This window comes from Falco rusticolus, chromosome 3, assembly GCF_015220075.1.
Source record: "Falco rusticolus isolate bFalRus1 chromosome 3, bFalRus1.pri, whole genome shotgun sequence".
Classification (NCBI taxonomy): Eukaryota; Metazoa; Chordata; class Aves; order Falconiformes; family Falconidae; genus Falco; species Falco rusticolus.
This window is the reverse complement of record NC_051189.1, coordinates 11,452,971-11,468,219: the sequence shown is the minus strand read 5'-3', so window position 1 is coordinate 11,468,219 and position 15,249 is coordinate 11,452,971. Positions and strand designations below refer to the sequence as shown.

Below are 15,249 nucleotides of genomic sequence, written 5' to 3'. Positions count from 1 at the left end.
AAAACGGGACGAGGAGGGACATTTCTGTGAGCTCTCATGATTTGAAGTGAGGGTTTGAGGGTGCAGTGTTGCCTGATGAGTGGATCTTGAGCCTGATCAGAATTGAAGCGTACTCATGTCATACTCCTGGAATCGCTTTAAATTCAGGACTAGGTTCTTAATGTTGAATGAATACCTGTTAGCTACGACAAGTACTTTGCTTAAGCTCGTGACTAGGCTGCTGGAACAACACTGAAATCACACCCCTCTGTTATATGCCTCTAAGCTGCGTCCTTGTTGGAGTCACCTGGATGGAGGCTTTAGTCTAGACCAAGAAAAGTGAATGAATAAATGATTAATGCCGTGGTTATGAATGTTGCCCAGTGATCTGTATGTCATTCATTTAAAACAACTGCTCCTAGTTCTTCATTTGCTCCTAAAAAGAAAGATGTATAGTCTTAAATATGTCATGACAGGCATATTTAAAAGTTAGTGTTCCTGAGCTGAATTGCTATTACACCTTTTGAAACTGGTCATCTGCAAGCTCAAAGAGCTTCAGAGAAGAGAACAGAATTGCAGTCTTTGCCATAATTTCCCTGAATTCTCTTGCTTTGTTGCAATGTGAAAGATGGTGTGAGATTGCTGAGCAGCACTGAATATAGGCAATGTCTATAACGGGAAGCGATAACAGTACAGTTGGTGAATTGACAGCTCTGATTGCTCTATGAATCCTTTACTTGCATACAAAAGTATGAATTTATAGTTAAGCCTACCATAAAATTGAAATTGGCACTTAAAATACTTGAGTTAAAATCAAGAAAAGCTATCAGTAATCTGATAAATGTGCTTTAACTGTAGTTACCTTTTGCTTCCCTTTGCCAACCCTTTGGGTTATATTCACAATTAGTGATGTTTTTTGCAGTTTTCTCCTTTGTGAAAGTTCAGGTTTCTTTCTCACCTTTACCGCAGTACCCTGATTTCATTTGTAAGCCCAAAACCATGTTGAGTTCAGCAATCATTTTTTTTCCGAATCTGATTGAAGGAAAGAATCAAGTGGTTCTACTGACTTAATCTGTACTGGTTTCTATGTACTAACTTCAAAGTAAGGATGTGAAAGGCTTCATAATGGCTTCTTGTGAATCTCCACATACTTTGTTTAAAATTATTTTTCATGCAATAATACCATTTTTAGAAGTTAGCTCACTGTCCTCTTTTAGAAACCTCTAAATGGGAATAAAACCTCTAAACAGGAGAACAGGAACCTGCTTTGTGCTCTCTTTCTCTTTCTGGACACTTGAAAAACATGGGAGGTAGTGTATAAATTACTTGCAGCTGGGGTTTATCATATACAGTTGTTAACTGATAAACAAAATTGAATAAACCTATGGATTTCCAGGATTTAAAATCAATGTCGTAGTCTTGTGATATGGAGGAGGAAAAAGGGCAGATAATGAAACCTTAACTGATCTAATAATGCACTAATTTTATTATATTTGAGCTTCTTTATTTCTTTATTTGGTTTTTGCCTTTTTACTTAATTAGAAGGCATTTTTTCTTGAAATGCAGCTAGGACGCCTTTACAATTAAAGGGGAGGAGTATCTCAGATTTCAGAGTTGTAGTTGATACCATTCATGCTGTGAAATAGAGGAAGTGCTGAAGACAGCACCATCTTGGATTCTTTTTGCTTGAGTGTTTATTAGCTACAGTTTTGAGATTTTGTGTTCCAGGGTGAAGCTCAATCAACACAAAGGGACCAGTGGATGCAAGGAGATGTCCAGAAGTTGTCCATGGAAGTTGTTTTGTCTCTCATCTTCTAGCAAATATTTCTTTCCACTTAAGACTAACCTAAATCAGTCTGATTATTATCTAACACCCTGATTACTGAACTGTGGCATTAATGTAGCAGTTCTGAGTGCCTCTGTCGCAGCTTCTATGTGTTTGGGGTTTTTTTTCCTTTGTATAGAATTTAGCATAGTGTGTGGATTTTTGAGCGGAAGCCTATCAGAGCAGGTCCTTTGAAATGAAGAGAGTACTCTGCTGGAAAATAACTCACTGAGAGAGTTTTCTCTGGTTGAGGATGGAATTTCTCTCAAAGAAGAGGTGGGGATTTAGAAGGCTGGTGCTGGAAGGAGCAGCCTGGCCGATAAGGCACTTGCTTACTGTTGGCACAACACACGGAGTCATTCTTCTGAACTCGGAAGAGAGCCTAAACCATTGATGTATTCTGGATTGAGTCTGGCTTTTTTTGTGTGAGCCTGTGAAAAGGTTGTCTTTTCATGTTGCAAGGTGAAAAGCAGTTGTGTTCTTAAAGGCGGGAGTTTCAAGTTGAGAGCATTTCCCTTTTTTTGTTTGTGCTTTTTCTAGCCACATTTCAGAAAAGTTTCAAGTCAGTTGTGTGTGACAGCAATGGATGAGGGTTTCGTCAGCCTCTTAGCAAAGAGGTGCTGCTTGTAGCCTCAGTTTTCAACTCTCTTTGCTGTCTTAATTTATGTTTCTGTAATTTGTTTGTCACTATAACTGAACGATGCATGCCACCGAAGATACACCTTCAAAGTAATGAAGACTTCGGTGTTCCTGGGGCAGCAATGCATCTTTGGGGAAGCCGTTTCCAAAAAAATGTTGTTTGGTATTGCAGTTCTGTAATGAAATTGTTAGCTTAAAGCATGTGTTTTAAGGCAAATTTATCTGCTCCCTTTGTGTGGCTGGCTAGTTACTGATCACTGCAGTGCAAGATGATTAACAGTTACCTTGTTTCCTGTGTCTGAAGGACACTTCATTCAGCCTTAGACTAGTACAGCATTTGTCTTGGATGGATAAGCTACTGCACAGGGTAGCCACTGTCTCTTACTGCTCTAAAGGTGAGTTGGTCACCATATTTCTGTGCCCATGAGAAGTTTCAGCAAGCTGGGTACCCAGGGGAGCAGCAGTGTTACAGAAATGCTAATTCGCAGGCAAAAGGTGGCTCCTTTATCCTGGCTTACTCTCTGGTCTCCAGGGCAGATGGACGTGCAGCTCTGCAGCCAGATATGTGCCATGGGATTTGGGAACACTTGCACCCCAAGTGAGGGGGGGCTGTCCTGGACGTTTTGGTAAAGGGCTCTCAGAAATGTCCTAGGGGTGATACCTCTACCCAGAAATGCTATCTTTTCATGGGTCTTTGAACTTGGATAAATTAATATATTGCAGCAAAATAGCTTGGCTTCATACAGGGTGAGAAAAGGGGTTAGTACAGACCATTTCGTTTTTTAAATGTGGCTGCATGATGGTGTCGTCTTGGCTTAAGAGCTGTGAGGGCGAAGAGGAGATGGTGTGTTTATGGGAAAGACTTCTTTGTTTTCCAGTGTATACATCAGTATAGAAAGTGTAGGTGACTTCCTTTTGCTCCTTTCTTGTTTGCATGTTTTAAAGATCCTTACTTGTGTGATAAAATATTTCAATGACTGCTCTGTAGTAACAGGCTCTGTTCTAGTAGAAGGCTGGATATAACTCAGGATTGTGTAATTCTGAAAGCTTAATGGGGGGTAATAGAATAGACTAAGTTGTGTGTTACTTAATCTACTGAAGTTGAATATTAACTAGCATAATTTGAGTTTTTTCCCTCTTGACTGGTAGTTAGGGAAAAGTGTCTGTATGATATATGAGACAACAGAAGGGCATGTCCTACCTATTAAAACTGTGAAACGGTAAAATGAGTATTTCTTTAATAGGTATTGAAAATATCAAGGGTGGCTTTCCTGTTTCAGCCTAAAATTGTCTTTAAAAGATACTGGCGTAGGGTTTATTGTTAAAATCCCCATTTTAAATTAAAAAATACTGTATTAGGTGAACTGCAATAGTGAAAGTTAACAGCGTAAGTATGTGCCGCATTTGCATATACAACATGCTTTCAAAAGAGAAGCGTGTGCTGTGGGAATGAAACCCCGTTCGAATTTTTCACGCTTGCCTAGCTGCTCTGCCATTGAGCTCTGCCATTGAGCTCGCCACGCCGGCAGCGGGCCTGCTGGCCACACGGCCGCTCGCTCCGTGGCCGCTGCGGTGGGCTGCGGGCGGCTGACGGGGCTGCGGGCACTGCACCACGGCAGCGGGAGCTGCAGCCGGCCGGGAGGGATGACATCACCTCCAGGAACATGTGATGCAGCCGGCTGGCGCGGAGGTTGCTGAGCTGTGTAGGGAGAGATTGGTGCAGAGATTTATGGCATTTCATTGGAGTGCGGTAAATGCCTTTTAATTTTTTTTTTTAATTAAATCCTCATAATCGCCAATGCTTTGTGGCGTAGAGGCTTTAAAAAGGGGGGGTGGGGTGGAGGACCCACCCCGAGCCCTTAAGACCTGTTTATTTTGCTGGTTTTTTGTTTTATTATTGCTCTGTTGGAGATAAAAAATACGATACTTTCTGGCTGTATTCACCCTCTTTGCTCCCCAGCATTCTTTCGTCAATTGTAATCCCCGCAGTCTTTTCAGTTAAGCTTTAACACTGCAGAACTGGAATAAAAATAGGCTGTTCAGAGCAGCAGGAGTATGATAATCCAAGGCAGTCAGCCTTAAGGATATGCAGATCCAGAGCATGAGCCAAGTACTAACGTATTTGCTAGGGTGTTTACCTTGAGCAGCCCCTTAATAGTCAAAGAAATGTTAGCTAAGTGTTTCTCACGTCTTACATGCCACAGGCGAAGTAAAATGTGCAGCTACTGCGCATCATATGAGGTGAAGTAGTTTAAGAGCTTAGAAATCTGAGCAAGCAAGTGGTAACATCAGTGTCTTGGGTAATTTTGAGCTAAGATAGGCAGCAAAGTACAGCACTAGTTTCTGCATGCTTTTTAGGCGAGGAGAAAGTGTTTTCTACCTCTAAATTTACTGTAAAGAAAAGGAATCACCATTGCTGATGGGAAAGCTGAGCATGCTAAATCAGTGTTAAATCTTATGGTGGGTAGCTGAAAGCATGTTTAAAAAAAAAAAAATTAATTCTGGAAGTGTGCCTGTATGCCTTAGTAGTCAACTGAAGTCCGAATATTTCAAGGTGGTAAAGGTCTCTGCTGTCTTTTTAGATGAGTTATTTAAGCCCAAAGTTTTTCTTGAAGCCATGTTTAAAGCTTTAGTCCATACTGAATGAAAACTTAGTAGGAACAAAACTGTGGGCAGTTTAAGGAAAAGGTTGATAACCCATAGCCAGTATTCTGGAGGAGGGAATAATACAAGAGGTTCCTTTGGAGCTGTCTTAGACTCCTTAGACTTCTGAGAAAGAAATAACTGTGTTCCTCTGCTGTTTTGTTGGTCTGGAGTTGCTCTGTAATTGCAAAATACTGTCTATGATGTAGAAACCCTCCATGTAGCATGCTTACCCAAGGAACCAGTTTTCCTGGTCTAGCTTTTCTGAGAATGTGTATTGAATTTTGGATTTGTTTTTGGTTTGTGGTGTTCACAGAAAAACAAGGAACTAGCCAATGGCTGGAAGAGGATGTGTTTAGTTTTCTTTTGTTTGTAATCTGGAGTACTGAGACAATGCCTGGGTTGAACAGTTAGAGTGAACTGGAGGGACCCATTGCTGACAGACATTTGTCTAAATGCATTTTTTTAAAAATCCCCAATCATGGATGTTCCATGGTTTTCCACAGGCAGTCCCGTGTGCTGCTGCACAGTTCTTTCCTTTACAAAACTTCCTTCCATTTAAAGCAAACCTCTCGCTGTAATTCCGGCCAATTTACTTTTGCCATCACTAGCCTTTGTTTTGAGGACTGCTACCATGTCTCCCTTCAGTTCTTCAGACTAAACAGTGTCACTCAGTTTACTCCTTCCTCATAGCTCATAATATGTAAACACCTGGCCAGCTTTGTCCTTTGGGTGTTTTGTTTGGTGTGTCCTGGGGCTGTTTTGAAGCCTAGTGCGCTGCACATAACAAGATACTCTAGTGGCACGGGAGTCTCAGTATTGCTGGCTAGAATAGAAAACTTGTGATGTAATTTACATATATGATGCCCTTATTTACAAATCTTGTGTTGCTTGATGACACCAGTAAGGTACCTTCAAGTTTTAGCTCTAAAGTGCACAGTTCTTTTGTTAAAGCGCAGAGCCTGACACCAAAGGATATGGAACATTTGGATGTTTTTGAGGAGGAAGAGAAATGGTGGCCTCCCTCCTGAGCATCAATGACAGCTTCTGCTGCCATCTCTAGAGGGATTGTGGCCCTTACACACAGAGGAACAAAAATGTATTTTAGAAAAGACTGCTACGTACACCAGAGCTTGCTCTTGTAAGATTTCCCTAAAATTATAAATAATTAAGCTTAGTTTACCTTCTAAATAGCTCACTCTTGCTTTTAAGGAACACAACTACTGTGTTGTAGCAGGCTATTTGGGCTGTCTTACTTAACAGCACCTCTGGGCTTCTGCAGTGTTAGAGGAGCTCTTCCTCAGAAGAGGTACTTTCTTCAGAAATGAGATTTTTGAAAAAGCACGTGAATCCAAGGCGGCTGGGAAGGATCGTACAGGCAGTTGAAATGTGGGTACAAAACCACCTAATTTTTATAAGATGAACAGTTCTGTATTCTACAAGTCAACATGGAATGTAAGGTAATAAAAAAATGCTTCCTAAATGTCCCTTACTAAAGAAGGGAGAAGTTTAGAACCTGGCCACAGAAATGTAATGAGAGTAGAGAGGAGGGACAAGCTGGTGATGTGCTGCTTTGTAACATTGACCATAATCACTCACCTTGGGGACCATTTCAGACTTCATGGGTGTATAGAGTTGATAAGACAAAATGTGCTCTCCTAAAAAAAATGCCGAACCTGTTAGGCAGCAGAAGAGGCAAAGTTGAGAGTTCATCTCCCAGTTCTTCTTTCAGAAGTGACGTAAGGGAAGTTGCATGTAAATAGTGTTGGGGTTTTTTGGTGGGTCTTTGTGTGTGTTGTTTTTTTTGGGATTTGGGAATTTCTTGGGGTTTTTTAGTTGTGTTGGGGTGTTTTTTTGACTGGTAATTGTTGTAAAGGTACCTACTCTTATTAGCTTGATACTACTTCTTTCTACTGGAACAAAAGGTGAAATTGGCATTTGGAATGCCAAAAAGCAACAGGCTCTAACTGATAGTTTTTATTTACTGATGAAAAAGGCTGCTTCCAATATCCTGTTTTCTACTGAGGCTTGCCAACAGACTATGCTATTTGTGTTAAGCTAGTCAAAGCGATGACTGGTTAATTAATACATGTTAAAAGTTTAGTTTAATTTTTGCAACCTTCTACTATAAAATTACCTTAATTCCTGTCATCGTAACTTTCAGATTGTATTCCGAAGGTAAATGTTTATATGTAATTACATTCATTAAATGTAGAAGCTGAGCTTGTCTGAATTTTGGACTAATTATCTTGTCTTTTCCTTCTTTTAGGGTTTCGCAAAAATGATGAAATGAAGGCTATGGAAGTATTGCCAATTTTAAAGGAAAAAGTTGCATACCTTTCAGGTACGGTTATTTTCTCCTGTTGTGGAATGTGTAACTGTGGTGTTAGTTACATGTGAAATAGTATTTTAAATACTTAGAATTTCATTACAAAAGTCACGGAAATCTAGGGTAGCACCTATTCCAGCTGGATATCCCAAACATAACGTAAGCATTGTGAAAAGATCTGTATTAAAGAAGATACATGAGTGTGGAACACACTGCTTGTTGTCATCCTGGTCATGTCCCCTCCCCCCTGCATATCCAACAGCATTATTTAGAACAATCCATAGTCCTATTCCTTCTCTTATTTCTGGTTCTTCTGCTGGAGAGTTCTAAAGAGATGGCTTTGTTACTGGCCCATCTGAAGCACTGGAGAAACAGCTCTGTTGCAGAGGTGAAATTTCAGTGCGTATCTTTTGAAGCACACTTAATAGCCATTCATGGTGAAATGAGTTCGCACCTAATTTTAGCTGTCTCCACCGTATACCTTGAAGTTGGTTGATTACTTAACGAGGGATAGCAGAGGATTTAAGAGTGGGGTTTAGATGAATGACTAGCATAACGTATTCTATAACTCGGTAAGTAACTTGATGGAATGGTGGCTGAGGTGCTTATTCTTGTGAACTGCGTTTTGGTGTGACTTTCTGAAGTAAGTACTTCCAGATCTCTTTGGATTAAACATTAGTCTCTTTGCCATAATCTTATTTTAGTGTCCAATGATTTGGAGGACAGTCTTGTACTTGAAAGGGTTGGGGGTTTTTTTTGCTAAATAATTTGTCTCAAACACCAAAAATAAAGCTCTTATCTGTAAATATTAAAACATACAAAAGGTTCCCTGAAACTGCACTCTAGAGATTTGCTATGCACGGATGCTGATGCTTGCAAATAGTGTGTAGTTTACAGTACTTCATCCTCTCCACTCTGCTGAATCAGGTAGAGGTGTAAAGCAAAAAAGATGGTTTCTTTAAAAGGTCCTAGCTACTGTAATAAATGATATAACAGACTTCCCAGAGCTAATTTCCCTGGTAGTGTGGGAACTCCCGTTCTGCTTATGAACTGTAGTGCTGATGAAGGCTTGCTGAAAACTGTATTTTCAGAGGGAAAGAGGAGGAGAAAAGGGGGTTAAGCACAGTATTTTAATCCCTTGTTACTCTTTTTTGGACCTTCCTTTGTGGCATTTCATGAAAATTTAATCAGTTTCCATTCCAAAACCTCTGAATTTCCAGTTGTCCAGAACTTAACTTAGACCCTTTAGAAGGGATCTGAAAGATGATAGGTATTCTCTAATGTTAATATGTAAAGCATACGGCATTCTCAAAAGGCATTAATTCGGTGAAAGTGAAGTGGGCCAAGTGAAAGCTGAAGATAAATTTAAGGGGAGGTAATGGCTTATGAACCAGAGCAGATGAGGTGCAGGCAGGCAGAAGTGGTTGCCAGCTTTCCAGTGTGAAGGTAGCATCTTCTGACAGAAGAATGGAGGAGATAGCTGTGGGCAGCAAGACTGGCCAGAACTGATCTGCCAAAGTCGGTAGTTTCACATTTCCATTGCAAATGGAACTCAAATGAAATTAGATACATTAGTAGTGCAAGTGATTTACAAAAACCCAAACAACCACACAAAACAAAACAAACAAAAAAACCCTCACAAAACTACCACCACTGCTAGGCCTTAACCATTGTGGAACTAGAACTGTCAAGCTTTATACCTGAGAACACAAAAGTAAGGCAGACTGTTGGATTACTGATTTATTGAGACTTTCAATGTACTTTCTTTTTTTTTCTTCAAAAGTACAACTTTTGCTGAAGTACTTTTAATATTTGTAAGTACTATAACTTGTTAAGGTCTGTAGAAGCAGGACAAATTTAGTTGGGATATCTCTACTAAAACTCTTATCTAAAGATACCTCTCAGTCATCTCTACTAAAAACTCGTAATGGTCCTACTAAGCCTAAGGCATCCACAAGCATAATTATAATTTTTCTACTTTGTTCTCTCATTTCTGTTTGAGTTCTGGTGGAGTTGCTGGAACAAGTTCACTGTTGATTGTCAGATACCTTCTTAAGTAAAAATCAAGTATGATAGTCAACAGTGCTAAGAGATGGTTCTTTTTTATAGAGCAGGAAGGTTACACAAGTAACAGTCTAAAAAAAAAACTGTGCAGTGTTTGAGATCCTCAGTTTACTTCCCCAGTCTTTTCTCTGCATTTCTGTGCTGAGACCTTTCATCTCCAAACTAAATGAGTAAGTATGGGCTGTAATGCAGTATATTCATCTTTGTGTTCTTAGAATGCTGAAGACACTGATTTTTCCACAATGCTGACTTAAGCAGTTCTTGAGACCATGTTATTATGAGATGGACATAAAAGGGTGAGCCATCTTGTGGAGAGATCTGGACAGGCTGGAAGAGTGGGCTAGCAAAAACAGTATGAAGTTTGATAGAGACAAGTGCAGAGTCCTCCACCTGGGTCAGAATAACCAAGGGGCCCAGTATAGCCTAGGGTCTGTGTGGCTGAGGAGCTGCCTTGCTGAAAGGGGCCTGGGGGTCCTGGTGCACAAAAAGCTCAACATAAGTCAGCGGTGTGCTGCTGCAGCAACAAAGGCAAATCAGATCCTGGACTGCATCCACAGGGGCATTACTAGCAGAGATGGAGATGTGATCATCCTGATTGACTCGGTGCTTTTCAGGCTGCACCTGGAGTACTGTGTCCAGTTCAGGTCCCTGCAATTAAAGAAAAATGCAAGCAGACTGGAAGTGGGTCCACAGGAGGGGCCACCAAGATGGTCAAAGGGCTGAAGAACCTGCCCAATGAGGAAAGGCTGAAGGAGGTCTTTTCTTCCTGGAGAAGAGAAAGCTCAAGGGAGTACCTTATCACAGTATTCTAGTACTTAAAGGGCAGCTATAAAGAGGATGGAGGCGCTCCCTTTGCACAAGGAGCTACATCAAGAAGAAAAGGAGCAATGACTGTTTCCACCATAGGTGTCTCCTAAGCCATTCTTGGGATCCGTTTTGATCCAGTCGGAAATATTGGTTTTTTTAATCAAGTTAAAGCTCTTGGTAACAGATGTCTCCCACAGAGGCACCACTTTTACTCCAAGTGTACTATGTTATGGTTAAACTGTATAATGAGTTTCCATTTTCTCCAACAGGTACCTCTTTGGTCTGTGTTAGCCTGTAATTCTATATTGCTTTGTTTCAGTCATTGCTTTTCATCTATTCCTTTCATTGGGTTTCCAGTGGATATAGTTATTTAATGGATCTAGTCAACGTAACTTCTGTTTCTTTGCACTGAGTGCTTCATCACTTTGGAAAAAACTCTTTCAGTAGTTGCTTTCCCTCTGCCAGAAATCACAGTGGATCTGATGTGATTCACTTTTGCTTTCTCCTCCATCTTCACAATCCAGTTTAGTCCCCTTTATTGAGCTGTTAATGATGGGGGGGGAAGGGGCTGTTTAAGTGAAAGAAATGAGTGGATTTTTCATAATTTAGCATATCTGAAGATGTATTTAGGTGAAAGAGAATTCTTTCTCCTTGCCTCTGTCATGTGCAGAACCAGCCAGGGTAACTTTAAAAAAATAATAGATTTTGTGCAAATGAGGACTGTGGTGCAGATAAATCATATGGAATTGTTTAAAATCTGTGTGTTCCTTGCATATCTTAAAATTTGTTAGCGTAGCTGTGATGCTCAAACTGTTAAAGAAAGGTAAAATTAATGATTGGATGACAGCTGGAGTGAGAAGGAAAGATGTAGTCTCTGAGAATTCAGTTCTGAAACGTCTTGAGGCAGGCATATTCTTGCTAGGGCAGGAGGCAGTGAAGTACAGAAGAACAAATACTTCTGTGAAGTATTGTGAAGTACATCTTGCTGTATGTAGGTTGGTAACTGCAAAGTCCCAAAGCTCAACAAGCTAGCTTGAATTCTGGTATCTGTACATACTGATTCTGGAATAAATTCTGTATTGGAAATACTTGTCCTTCATGAAAACAGTTTGACAGACTGGACTGCTTTATCTTGTATTGGTCAAAGTAACAAAATTAACTTGGTGTGTAGAATGCAAATGCTTGGGTGCAGCTCCCCTGTGAATCTTGTGTTGTTTTTCTAAAATTGCCAACAACAATAAAAAAAAAAGGGGGGGGTGGGGAGTGGGTGCAGGAGGAAGAGGAGAAGGTTCCTTGGACTGATTTTCACTGAACTGGGAAATAATCTGCTTGAGTACTGGGTATCTTACCACCTAAAATAGAAAAGCCTCCTAGAGCTGCAACCATGAAGCAGAAATGGAGTCTTGGGTGCAATTGTTTTGCTAAGTTTAAATTGAAGTCTGTTGAAGTACCGATACTCTAACATCCCTACACATACTTAGACCAGGAGAGCATTTTCCTAGAAGGTGCAGTTATCTTGGCTTCATATGAGGAAACAGCACTTGATAACGTCCTGCGTTTCAAACATGCCACAAAACCCCACTGTTTAGCTTTACCCAAGTACTTCGAAACCAGGTAAAAAGGCATTTCTTGAAAAAAAACCTGAACTACTCAGCCTGTTGATTTCCGTGCCATTTGGAGACCATCAACAAGACTGCTGTTATTGATGTGCACTAGACAGAAGTGATTCATGTTGGGTGACTCGTGAGTTGATCAGCTACTCATATGACACATCTTGGCATAAACAGAGAATTTCTCAGTACTCTGGGGGTTTTATATAAAAGGAAAGGGGTAAAAATGGAAGTCTCACCCATGAAAGTAGTAGCTTAATATGTTTTTCTTGAACCAAGACAAATAAGGGGTTGAGTTGGTTAAAGAGTATTGTGAGGCAGGAAATTCCCACCTGATGCCTCATACATTGTTTCTTTTAACATTCCTGCTTGTGTAACACACAGGAGCATCAGGAACAAAGGAAATGAGTTATTTATTGAAAAAGGCCTAAGAAAGCTTTCAATATAGCTGATGAAAAAAAACTGAGTCTTCGGGACGTTTTTGCTTAATATTTGCAATTTTGGTGCCTGGTTTTAAGACTGGATAGTGAAATTCTTTTCACCAAAAATCCAGGCTGTATTAATATCTTCATTACTCATCTACACCTGAAATTTGCATGACAGATTTTTGTCTCAACATATTAAAAAATCAGGATATGATTTATCAGAAATTTAAGCACCATACTTAAAAAATGGGTTTTCTCTGTGGTGTATGTGGAGCTAGAAGCCAACTGAAGTGCCATCCAAAATGGCTTACATAGCATGGATTTCTTTCCTTTGCCATGTCACGATAGGGGTTACTGTGTGGGAAAGGCCTAGAGGCCTGATCTGAGGTGACTTTCTGGAACAAGGCGTTTGTTCAAAATGTTTAGAGAGTAATAAAGACAATTCAGTGCATGCTCTTTGCTGCTAGCTGCAGCTTTTTTAAAGAAAAATTCCTCCCCTGAGCAATCCAGCATGTTTTCTGTGGGGTTGGAGTCAGTAGTGTTTACCAGTTGAAATGTAAGTTTTTGAGGCCTGCAGTTGATGGCCTGCAGTGCCCTGAGGAGAGCGTTAGGAACTGCGGCAGGCTTTCGGCTAAATTTGGTAGCTTTGGAGGCCAGCAATTGCTCTGGAGGTGAGGGGAGGCCTGGGCTGTTAGATTCTTGGTCGTTTATCTTTCCTCTCTTTTGTGTCTTCTGTCTAGCTTTTAACCTGTCACTTGCTATGTAAAAATCCTCAAAGCTCTTTTCTTGGCAAGTGGGTCAATGTGGTCAAGGTCAGACTTGTCTCATTCTAATGTGGAGAGGCAACTTAGTTGGTTTTAATCTCATGTCCCACTTAAGAGGGTCATGGAAGATAAGAACATGCATTTCCTTTCAAGTTTAGGTTTCTGGCATAACAGCTTGACAGAAATTCAAAACTGCTTTTGCCTCTTCTGAGTTTCATTTGGTGCCTCATGGGGAATATATCCAGCGCAGACAATCCCTGGATACCTCGACAGCTAGGCTGGTGTTTGGCAAGCACAGCCAGACTCGTGGGGAGGCTAGCGATGAAATTTTGAGTGACTACTTTTATTCCTTTGCTTTTGGCCTTCCTTTGTAAGTAATTTAAAAAAACCAAACAACAAAACAAACCCAAAAACTAACTACTCCTTAGTAGCATGGATTTGCAATGAGGAGCTGATTTGCAATGAGAAATCGTTCAGGACAGAGGATAGTGTTTTTCTGCATTTCCATGGGGCAGGATGTAACAGTCCACACATCTGTGGTTGAGAACATATATGTGAAATTTAGCTTGTAAAAATGTGTGTGCTATTATACAAGTGTTAATAAAGACAACCTACTGCCTTGAATTTAGCATTTAGTAATAGCAACATTTTGTTGTCACCAGCAAGGGGTTGGATATAAGATTGCTTTTTAATGTTCATCGACGGTAAGTCAGTGCAGTCTAATGAATAAGGAATACACTTAAGTGGAACTACTCAAAGGCAGATTTTTTGCCTTATGTATTAAGTGGATTCAGAATTTCCTGCGTTGCTAACAGGATGAAAAATTATAAACTGACAGTTCAGAATCTGCACGTCAGAACAGGGTAAAAATATAAAGTAAATGCCTGAATAGTATTCATCTACTCATCTGCTATATGCATTGGGTGTGAAATACTATATACCTAAACTCTGTGCTAGTATGGAAGTTAATGCTGGGTATCCTCTAAATACTTGCCTATAAAGTAGCATAACTGTCTATGTAAATTTAATCTGTACAATTGCTGATTCAAAAATTAAACACTTAACAAAGCACCATTGCTGGAGATCTCACACTGCCAGTGAAACTTCAATGTGACTGTAATTTCTAAGTGTAATGCTATGGTTATTCTTTGTTTCCATTTTTTTTGACAGTTCCTTCCTTATTGAGGGAATTACGACAATATGCTGATTGATACTCCCAAAATTAAATTTTAAGCTGGTCTCTAAATGACAGTGTTGGCATTTAATTTGAAATAATTTCTTTTTTTGAGTGGATATTCATGAAACAATGTAGGACTTAAGTTTTCAAAAAGTATTCTGAAGACTAGTTTTTGCAAACAAGAATGGTGTTAGGTGTGGGGTCTTTTAACATGTTTAATTTTTCAGGTGGCAGAGATAAGCGTGGAGGTCCCATTCTAACGTTTCCAGCGCGTAGTAATCATGACAGAATACGGCAAGAAGACCTTAGAAGGCTAATTTCATACCTAGCTTGTATTCCTAGGTAAGTGATGGTCTGGTAAGCTCTGAGGCTATAAAATGAAACAAATGGGTTATGTTGCAGTATATCCACAAGACAGAAGACTGAACAAGGTAAGAAAATGCACAAATTTATACCAAGTTCTTTCAGTTAGTGTTTTCAAACTGCTTTTTGGAAGAGACCTAAAGCACGTAATTAGAAACATGCTGGTCATCATTCAAAATATACCCGGTGTGGAGTGAGGTCAGCACAACTGTCCTGTTACTTGTATTAGGTAAGTTATACTGTCCTGGTATAGCACAGGAATAACCACAAGAAGTATATGTAACATTGCTTGTACAGGTCTCAGATAAACCTGTGAAGAGATCTGTGAAAGTACTGATATCATTGTATTATCAGCAATTGAAGATATGAATTAGAATGTGTTATTCAAATAAATCGGCAGGAGTCAAATCCAGTGCTAGTTGTGTATGTGTGTGTGTTTATATAGGCATACATATATACATATATTTATATATAAAAAGTTATGTATTATATATATGTAAAAAAGTTTGTTCACATAGATCTTTATTCATAGTAGTAACTGAATTGCGGACAAAAATGATTGTAAGACCCTGACTTGAGGTCCATATCAGAATCTGCTTGCATTTGGTGCAGACTGGAATAATG

The 15,249-nt window shown here is 39.8% G+C and overlaps 1 protein-coding gene across 4 annotated transcripts in view; it reads left to right on the top strand.

Moving 5' to 3' along the window:
* TRIO (trio Rho guanine nucleotide exchange factor) overlaps nt 1–15,249 on the top strand; it is a 254,719-nt gene that overhangs the window by 66,460 nt on the left and 173,010 nt on the right. For all 4 annotated transcript variants that reach the window (XR_005103017.1, XM_037379282.1, XM_037379280.1 and 1 more), the window contains exons 2-3: nt 7,356–7,430; nt 14,490–14,604. Coding sequence is in view for 3 of the 4 variants with exons in the window: in XM_037379282.1 (XP_037235179.1) it covers nt 7,356–7,430; nt 14,490–14,604 (190 nt within the window). In the remaining variant the exon portion in view is untranslated. The remainder of the gene's footprint in view (nt 1–7,355; nt 7,431–14,489; nt 14,605–15,249) is intronic.